Source organism: Anticarsia gemmatalis, chromosome 11 (genome assembly GCF_050436995.1).
Source record: "Anticarsia gemmatalis isolate Benzon Research Colony breed Stoneville strain chromosome 11, ilAntGemm2 primary, whole genome shotgun sequence".
NCBI lineage: Eukaryota > Metazoa > Arthropoda > Insecta > Lepidoptera > Erebidae > Anticarsia > Anticarsia gemmatalis.
The window spans coordinates 11,866,715-11,876,749 of record NC_134755.1 but is presented as its reverse complement, the minus strand read 5'-3'; the positions used below and the strand labels follow the sequence as shown (position 1 = coordinate 11,876,749).

At 40.0% G+C, this 10,035-nt stretch overlaps 1 protein-coding gene across 1 annotated transcript; it reads right to left on the bottom strand.

The window, feature by feature from the left end:
* Positions 1-299: 299 nt before the first annotated feature.
* Positions 300-6,378, bottom strand: LOC142976695 (putative transporter svop-1). The gene is made up of 10 exons (XM_076120204.1): positions 6,141-6,378; positions 4,542-4,703; positions 3,628-3,790; positions 3,222-3,343; positions 2,737-2,981; positions 2,328-2,479; positions 1,791-1,908; positions 1,019-1,308; positions 613-740; positions 300-525 (listed from the first exon to the last, which is right to left on the bottom strand). Exons 1-10 carry the CDS (start codon positions 6,205-6,207, stop codon positions 416-418), a joined length of 1,557 nt encoding a protein of 518 aa, XP_075976319.1. The 5' UTR covers positions 6,208-6,378; the 3' UTR covers positions 300-415.
* Positions 6,379-10,035: the final 3,657 nt, after the last annotated feature.

Below are 10,035 nucleotides of genomic sequence, written 5' to 3'. Positions count from 1 at the left end.
ACGGTCTTGATTTGGGTGTTGATAATTTTTACACCATTTTCGAGAGTATAACTTTATAATTTCAGCAATAGAAGTAAAGCATTAAATTGAATAAAAGTGGTTGTCGAAATCGTTAATACGTACCTATTTTCCATGATTGTGTTTTTGTTAAGTTTATAGGTACCTTGAATAAATTAAGTGCAGTTGCTGATGCATAAAATAATTGACTTAAGGTATATTTTGAGACATAACTTTAGCAACACTTTTAGTAGTTTAGTGATTCCGTTCCACGCAATAAGTATTGATAACAAAAACTCGTTTTAATGAAGATCTCTTTAATTTACTTTTAAAATTAATCAACAATTCATGTTTTAACTATTAACAGTCTTATTACATTAAAAATACACTAAATGGAATACGGAATACATTAAGAATATTAAACTTTAACAGCGTCTGGGTGTTCTGCACCATCGTGTTTGATTTCTTCAGGGACGGTCTTTTTCTGCTTCACATCAGGAGGTAGGAAAGTGGCCACTAACAATCCAGCTATAAAAATGAAAATTATTATTATTAATATCATTTCAGATAATAAAGTCTTAGTATGTACACAAATAACATGTTTTTTTTACTTACAAAAGACTAAAGCGATATAGCCGGTCATCATAGGTGTACAATGGTTTGCGAGGAGATTAGCGATGATCTGTACACTGAAGAAACCAGACCCTCTAGCTACTACCACCGATAGACATGTCGCCATACCTCTGTAGAAAACAAATAAGTATAGTTTTATTATAGGAGCTTGAAGAAGCATGTATTATAATTTGAAATTATGTATGACGAATGATGGAATTACATACAAAACAGTTATTAGTGGTTGCTTGTTATTTAGGTACACTATTCCCGAAATACTTAATGTACCTAGGATAATAAGCATTGATGACCAATAATAAAAAAAATATTCTTATTGCCCGGTTTAAAACGTTACTTTAAAAAGAATACAGTGAAGGGAACGAATTATAAATATCTAGGCAATGCTCACCTCAAATGTGTAGGATTAAGCTCAACTAAATACGTATTAACATTTCCAAGAATCTGAGCAACATAAAGGAACATGAAGAATAAAGCAATGCTGAGCAGAGGGATCTTGACAAAGATTAGTAGTACTCCGCAGAGGCCCGAGATGGAGAACACCGTGAGGGTGGTGAACTTCTTGCCGAGAGGACCGACGATGAAGGACAGGAGGATCGTGAGCACGGTGGACGTGCCGGAGTAGCACATCACTGCGTACAGTGTCATTGGCTGGATGATGCTGTCGCAGTCTTCTGTACTCTGGAAAAATATAATAAATTCAGCTTTATAATATTAGTATAGATACTAGCTGACCCGCGCAACTTCGCTTGCGTCACATAAGAGAGAATGCAGGGTCATAATTTTCCCCGTTTTTGTAACATTTTTCGTTGCTACTCCGCTTCTTATGGCCGTAGCCTACTATAACCTTCCTCGATATATGGGCTATCTAACACTAAAATATTTTTTCAAATCGGACCAGTAGATCCTGAGATTAGCGCGTTCAAACATTATAACATTTAGGTGACTTTTTTTATATAATCTGATTACGACATTTTTGTGTAAATTGGCAATCAAACTTTAAAAAAGATAAATTGTATTATTAAGTCCCCAACCCGCATTTGGCCAGCGTGGTGGACTCAAGGCCTAACCTCTCCCCCTCGTTTGGGAGAAGACCCTTGCTCTGCAGTGGGACAGTCATGGGTCAAAAAAAAAGTATTATTTAGTGTAATAAAGGAACTTACAGTGGCATTAGTGTGAGCGCTTCTGCTGGCGACTTGACAGAAAGTTTGTCCAGCACTCTCTTCACCGGTGAAGAACGCGTTTGTCATGGTCGGCACCCACATCGTGTAGCCTGTCGATCTGAGGAAAGACATTATAATGTTAGTTATGATGCTCTCCGACCGATTTTGGCCATGGTGACCACTTCAACTTGTAAAGTGAGATGGCTTATATAGACAATATGCAGGGTACTCATGGGCGTTGAGTGAGCATGTAAAGGCAGCAGAATGACGAGCCTTTAATAATAATATTGTTAATAGAAAGCACAGGGGTATAAAAGTGTGTATTTCATTCTTTTACCTTAATAAAATGGAAACCAGTCAAGAAAAATCTTTCGCAGCATAAGTACCAAGTCTTGTTTAAGCAATCCATTTTTATGAAGTACCTTACCTCAACCAATTTGGTTCACCTAACGATTAAATAATAAACCCACAAAGTTACCCCTTAATGTTTGTTACAGAGAATATTCATAAAGCTTCCTATGTAAATGTTCTACTTACGTCATATAAGCACAGAGTAGTAGATAGTAGAGCATGGCAGAGTTCTTCAAGAGAGGTGGTTTGAACAGCGGCGCGGTTTGGTTCCACATCTTCTTCAGTACCGACGTCTCGGTGCTCGCCACTATCATCTCGTCGAGGTAAACCTGATTTACCTGAGAATATTGGAAACATGTTAATATGAGCCTTTAGTTAGTAATCTTCAAGTACTTTACATTATGCGTGGATTACATCTGAAACTGCGTGGTGTATAAATAGTTTCTGATCGGGGCATACAAGAACACAAACCATTTCCAATTAAGGGACATTTTGCAAAAATCTTGAATACTAGATTAAAAATGTTAAAGGAATTAGCTTTAACTTCATCAATAATCGACATTATCTTCAGATTGTCCTGTACAAGTGAACTTACAGTATAAGCATCCTTATTTGATCCAGTATTACTTTGAAATATAGCTTGCATGACCTCCCTCGCTTCGTCGTTCCTGCTCTTGCTTAACAGAAACTTGGGACTCTCCTTCAAAAAGATCATGCATGTTACTCCAATGGCTCCAGGCAAGCTGATAATTTGCATTAGTAGTCTCCAGGGTCTGTACTCCATGTTCAGCCATGATATCTCTATGTGGAAGGTGAGCTTGAAGACTGGCAATGCGAATGCTACAAGAGAAAACATTTTTCTTTCATCGTAATTTTTTTGCAGGATTGTCACCATACGTTAAATTGTATTGGAACTAGGTAATAATAAAATGTTATCAAAATCAGTTGAGCTATTCCGAAAATCCTTAAGAACAATAAATGTAACGATATTTTGAAAGCTTTAAGTCTTTTTTTACTTTTTCCTGTTGTTAAAAGCATTTGGGTTTGTAATTTATTTATTGTAATATGAGAATTACTTACAGCATATAAGGCACTGCACGATCATAGTGGCACTGGCCATGAGGAACATGAAGCGACTGCGGTTCCGAGCTGGCACGCTCTCCGCCATCAGCACGAACGCTGCTGCATTCGCTGCTGATGTACTGGAAGTTCAAAGACACGTGCTATAATAAAATGAAGACAAAACACATGTTTTTCCATGTTTATATTCAGAACATGACTGAATAGGTATCCGTTAAATAGCTTTTCACTTCTTAATTTGTCTTTAAAGAGTATTTCAGAACCCAGTACCTAAATGTCGATTGGAAACTAAAGTCAAGCTTTTGACTCGGTTTAAATCGATTCGTCTGCGCTATTTTGTGTAAAATCACAAGTAGCTAAAAAGACCAAGAAGAAATATTAATGTGTAGTGTAAAAGAATACTTACAATGTAGCCGAGAGGAACTTGAGGACAGCTAACGAGGCATACGTGGGAGCCATGCTGGCGGCCATGTTGAGCACAAAACCGATCGGCATGGCGATGAGCAGCGTCTTCCGACGACCTATCGTGTCTGCCGCCAGCCCCCACACGTATGATGATATCATTACAGCTGGTGGAGAGAACAAAGAAATGTAAGACTTAGGCATTTTCCTGAGATGTGGATTATAGAAATATATCTTAATAAAACTGCATATATTAACTGCGTAATCTGCGTATACCTTTGATTTGATGACGCATCCTATCAATTAATTGATTGAAAGCAAGGCCTTTATGTATAATAGAAGTACTGTTCTCAAACTCATATTAATATTATCTGATTAATGTAAGGCAATTAATGTCTCGATTATGTTCATAATACCGATTTACCAATATACCGATTTACCAATATACTTTACCAATATGATGCATGGAGAATGAAGATATATTTTTTTCAATAAAATACAATGCTATTCAGTATTCACGAATTATACTAACTATAGATACCTATCAAAAATTTACTTATAACCGGTTTCTTTTTATAAAATACGCAATCAATCATTTTTTAATACTTAATAGTGGTCGTCCAGTTATCAAAATTTATGACATTCAGTAAGACCTAGGTAAACATATAAATCAGTGTCTATGTCAAATGCGTAGTAGTGTGTGTAATGTTTTATTTATTGATTAAATGTACTTTATACGCATTTTTTTTGAAATAGCGTTTTGCGCTTCTCCTACACATTAACTGTAAGTGTGCCAAATTTCAAACATCTGCGTCAGCGTATTTTTCATAAAAAGGGGTCTAAAGTTTTTGCTTCACGTATTAATATATAAATTCTCTAACGAGATTTACAATAGTTAAGGAAGGCAACTCAACTCACCGATCAATGGAGTGGCAGACAACAGTCCCTGTTGCGCAGTGTTGAGCGACATGTCGCAGGCCACGGCCGGCATCACCACGCTGAAGCCGAAGATGTCCAAGTACATCGCCAGGATCAGCAGGCAGCATGACACCAACATGATTATATTGTATTTGCCGAAACCTGACAGGACAGACATTTAAATTCACGTAGATCTACTAGGTTGAAAATTTTATCGTCATCCAACTTAGATAATTTCTTCATGACGTTACTTTTCGGTCAAATCAATCAGTATCAATTTCGACCTAGACGAAATTTAATGCTCATTTGGTTGGTAAGTGCTTACCAGTATACTGCTTTTCCATTCATGCACTTACACCCGTAATTGCATGAATAGAAAACAATGAACTTACAAGATATTTATATTATTTGAATTCATGGTCTGATTTAAATTTAAGAGTTAACCAACGCTTGTATTTTGATTGACTGTCCAGGGATTTAACGTTCGATAAGTCAATAATTTCAAGAGACTAGTTTGAGCACTTAACATAATTAATGATCAATGAATTGAATAGTTAAAAGGAATTGTTGGCCTCTTGAGTACTTACAATTTTTGATCGTTATGAGCGTTTTACAATACACGTAACTTGAAGTAAGAGGTAGGATTAAATATCAATAAACAATACTTAAATAATAAGTGTGTCAAAGTCTTTGGTACTAGGAAACTTTATTAGATTTTAACAGAATTCGATTTGTTGATAAGTACTAGTTCCTAGTATTAGTTACTCAAGTGGTCTACCTTTTGCACAACTATCACCCTTAATAATAGGGAAAAGTCGTGCTTAAAAAACACTCATGAACCTAGCTAACTATAAATAAAAAAAGGAATATTTAGATTCTTCAGAGGACACTAAGAATAAAAAATGTCTCATTTGCGAATAATGATTATTAAAGTCTAATATGACGTATGAGCTTTCTAGTTTTTTTACGTAACTCATATAAGTTTCTTTCCATACATTTTTATGACAATTTCACCAAACCAGATTAAAATTAATCTCTATTAAACTTGAATGTATTTATATCATACGGTTTGTACGGCTATAAGTGTTATTATAAGTATTTGTAGTAGTAATAGTCGCGTCGTGTCTTTCAATCACTTTCACTGTCTACTAGTCGTGATGTACAATTCGATTCGGAGGGATGCAAAATGCACGTGCTGCATCACATTGCAATCATTATGCGAAAAGGCACGTGTGCCCCACGAGATTGCCTGCACAACGAGGATTTACAAAGGGACAATAACTTATTTAGCTCCCGAATAAATTTTAAAATTGTGTCTATAATTTAAATGAAGAAAATATGAACTATGACACATTTAAATAGGATCTTGAAATTACAATCTATGAAACAAGCAATAACTTTGATTATAGAACCTGTCCTTTTTCAGATTTTAGTTAAAAAAAAAAAATCAAAAACATTTTTGAATTTATAGCTTTGAGCAATCAATTTGTAAAATTATTGTTAAAATTATGGTTTCAAAACTGACAAAACTTATTTCTTTTATGTTTTTCGATTATTATATAGAAAAACTTACGCATAAATAAATTTCTTCTTACTCACCGGTTAAATCCAAAGCTGATTCGAAGGAGCATTTTTTCGAGCCCGTATCTCCTACTGAGAACGCCATCTTTGCGAAATAACTTAATTTAATTTGACTAAACCAATTAAATTAACTCAGATCAAATTCTTTTTTTTTTCAAAATCGAATAACACTTTTTAATTTTTATTTTACTGATGGCCTGTTAGGCACAGGAAACATTCCAAAGAGCCCGACAGCCTTCGAGTGTGAATGTTCAAAGAGGTGCTCCTATAAATAGGTAATAATATGTTTGTCGTTAATCATACAAATACGCGAATGAGTCCATGCATCGCCGCTGATAAGATCGTCTCGGGCAGAAAGAGATAGATTACGAAGTACCTATGATCAAATACTCTACCGATTCGTATGAGAACGGTACAAAATCACTGTTTGAGTGAGTGGTCGCCTGTGAGCTTTCTTTAATCGAATACGAGGAACACATTTTCCTCTTTCTCTTATTATTTCCTTATTAGTGATCTTTTTTTTATTTGAATTAACTCACAATAATTATAGCTGTAAATAATTATTTTACTTTCCATAAAAATTAGCTGTCTTTAAAATATAAATCAATTAAGTGCGTGTTTTTTTTTGAGTTCATTTTCCGTGAGGACATGGAGAATGACTATTTAAAAATATATTTTGATGGTCGAGACAGGTGCCTTAAATAATCATCTATTTGTAAGACATTTTTTTATGATTTATAAAAAATCATAATCAAGTAATCTTCAATGTGTTATAATTACCGTATGTATCTATACGGAACAGTTAGTCGTAATGTAGTTCGTCTATTTTCACAATGTTTGTTTATATTAATTGTACCTACTTTTGTTGAGTAATACGCAGTGTTTTCCCAGTCTAGTAATACAATATTTATTATCATAATGTTGTAAATATTTTGCGTAAACATGACTTATAAACAATTCCTAAATATACACTAATAATTTATCGATAAACAATTACATTCGGATTATAGAGATTAGTGGGAAATCATTACATATATAAAAAGAAAATCACCGCGTATGTCTGTAGCGTATATCGATGAACAGAGAGAGATTGTGTGGCTAAAAAAAACTGAATCTATTTTGACTGTAACTGCAGATTTAATAAAAAAATGTGAAGAAATTTACCTGACGGCTTGTAAAGCTTTCAGATGCAAAACAATTTGAAAGAAAAGTTTTAGTTCTAATTAATTAGTCTTAATTAGACAAGATTTCCTATTTTCTACATGATAATAAAGTAGTTTCGTAATAACAACATACAGTTCATTGGATTTCTGTAATTAGTTTAACCTCTGTGTAGACAAAAGCGCAGCGCGTGGCTAGCTTATTATAGTAAAACGTGTGAACCAAAAACCCCGAATAATTAGTAGGCCAGGAGGTAAAACCCTAACGCACCGATAACAATAAATTAGTAAGCTAGATATGAACTACAATCATGGCGCCGCATGATCGAATTTTGATAATACTAATTCGGAAGTTTCAAAGATTTTTCACAAGTTGTCAACTTCGTACTTTCTCGAATGGAATAGAACACTTTGTGGTCAGAAGGTGTGATTCTAAACCATTTAAACCATTTATTTATGTTACACATAAAATAAAACCTAACTTAGTATCTAGTCAGTACATTTATATGTGACATAGGGCTACAGCTCGGTATACGCTGTGCTAGGCACAGCACTATTTAGCCCCCTCGTGGGTCTGCACCTTGTCGTGGTGAGGGGGCTTAGTAGCAGTAGCGAAGCCAAGACAGGCCCGAAGGGACCGTCTCGTTCTGGGGCCATAAGGCTCAGAACAAGGTCCCTTCATACCGTGCGGTGGTGCGCGAGCTCCACTGCGCGAGAGAGGAAGGAAAACCTCCATAAAAAACCAACCCAAACCGCAAGCCTGGCTCAAATTTTGGGTCAGGATCGGGGGTCGCTTGTCGGAGGTCGGGGAGACAGCGATCGCGAGGAAGAAAACCTCTATAAAAAATCACTGTGCGTGTCCCTCTGCTTGCAGAGGACACAGATGTGGGACGGGTGATCCGTCGGTGGGAGGGCGGGCTCTCCCGGTTTCGATATCGTCTCCGGGTGTGCAGACTTCGGTCACCGCCCTCAAACTCGTTATCCCAGCGGAGGTGTCGTGGTCACGTCTCGCGGCCAATGCTGGGACCGAGGGCCTTGCCTTAACTGGCCGGGCCAAGAGGACTTAACCTCAATAAAAAATTTAGTTTGTAAGATCCGGTGAAACCTGCCCGACCTCACCGTGTAATAGGGTTACCCAGGTACAGGGGGCCCTGCCTGGGTGGACGGTTTACTTCCCCCATACTCGTGGGATTCAAATGGAATTGTCATCTATTAAAAACAAAAACGAAGAAATCAGTGGGAGGGGCGAGAAGCCCAACTATGAGAAGATCGGGGGCAAAAAGCCCGGCAGTCTCGACTGCGCAGTTGTGGAGGGTCGTCGCTCGCCCAGTATTGCGCGACCCTCGTCGGTTGTCGGAGGAGGGGGTTCCAGGCCCCTTTCTCCTGCCATGGTGCTGGAGCGGCTCCCCTTCCATCTTGGGAGCCCCAGCGTGAGGACGAGGATGAGACGAGATGCTCAGGAGTCCAGTGTCGATTCTGACACTGGCTCCGATATGAGCCTTGTTTTTGACGGCACTCATCCGTCAGTGAGTGGTCGCCTATGGCGAAAAAGACGCCCGCGCCCAGAGTCCGAGGAGTCGGATGGGGCGCGGAAAAAGAAGAAGGCGCAGAGCAAGCGGGGGTCGGAGGCTGACCCCGAAGACAAATCCGCCGTCCAACTGGCGGACACGATCCTGTCCAATTTGGAGGCAGTCGTGGAGGTTGCCGACAAGTCCGGCAACCTAAAAGGGACGTTTGTGAAGTCCCTCAAAGACGCTGCCAGAAATATAAAACTGGCGGCGTCCGAATTGAGCCGAAGGTCCGCGACTGAAGAAAACTTGGCCCTCCAGGCCCAGAACAGCCGGTTAAAGGCGGAGGTCGACCATCTTCACAAAGAGATGGCGGCGCTTAAGGCCGTGGTGGAGAATATCAGCACAACCACCACCGGCGCCCAGCCCGTTACCACTGGGCAGGCGCCTCCGTCCATCGAACGCGCCATCGCCGACCTCCGCCTCATGGTGGACGCCCGATTTGGGGCCATAGAGGCCCGGCTTCCGCCAGAGCCTCGCATTCGTCCGCCCCTAGCGGCGGACAAGAAAGCGGTAGGGGCACCTCCTGTACCCGCCGCTAGAGCGGCGAAGGCGGCGGCACCCACTCCCGCCGCCAGGAAAAGCAAGACGGCAGCGCCATCTGCGCCGGCGATAGAGCCCGCCACCGCGCCGACACCAGCAGCTCCCTCGGCCAAAAACGGAAAGCGGGGCAAAAAGTCTCAGCCGTCTTATAGCGCTGTTGTGGCCATGCCGGCCAAAACATTGCCCGCTAACCCGACGGCTGCCGATGAGTGGCAGCTCGTCGGCAAGAACGGAAAGGCGGCAAAGGCGCCCAAAGAGAAGGCGCCGAAGACCGCGAAGAAGAAGGCATCCAAGAAGAAGGCGTCGAAGCTCCGGACTCCGAAATCGGCTGCAGTCGTCATAACACTGCAGCCGGAGGCGGCGAAAAATGGCGCAACATACAAAGACGTCATTGGGGATGCAAAGGCTAAAATTAACCTGGCTGACTTGGGCATTGGCCCCAACGACGTCAGGTTCAGGGTTGCTGCCACGGGGGCTCGGATGTTCGAGCTCCCAGGAGCGTCCGGAGCCGAAAAAGCGGATGCCTTCGCCTCCAAACTTCGCGAGGTCTTCAAGGAGGACATCGTCCGCGTGTCCAGGCCCACAAAAACCGCCGAATTACGGATCACGGGCCTGGACGACTCTGCCTCTCCGGAGGAAATA

What these genes read in the sequence shown, in the direction of transcription:
- LOC142976695 (XM_076120204.1), bottom strand. Translation starts at nt 6,207, where the DNA reads ATGGCGTTCTCAGTAGGAGATACGGGCTCGAAAAAATGCTCCTTCGAA. An exon ending in ATCAGCTTTGGATTTAACCG is followed by an intron (nt 4,704 to 6,140) that starts GTGAGTAAGAAG and finishes CTGTCCTGTCAG; the next exon opens with GTTTCGGCAAATACAATATA. An exon ending in CTTAATCCTACACATTTGAG is followed by an intron (nt 741 to 1,018) that starts GTGAGCATTGCC and finishes TGTTTTCTACAG; the next exon opens with AGGTATGGCGACATGTCTAT.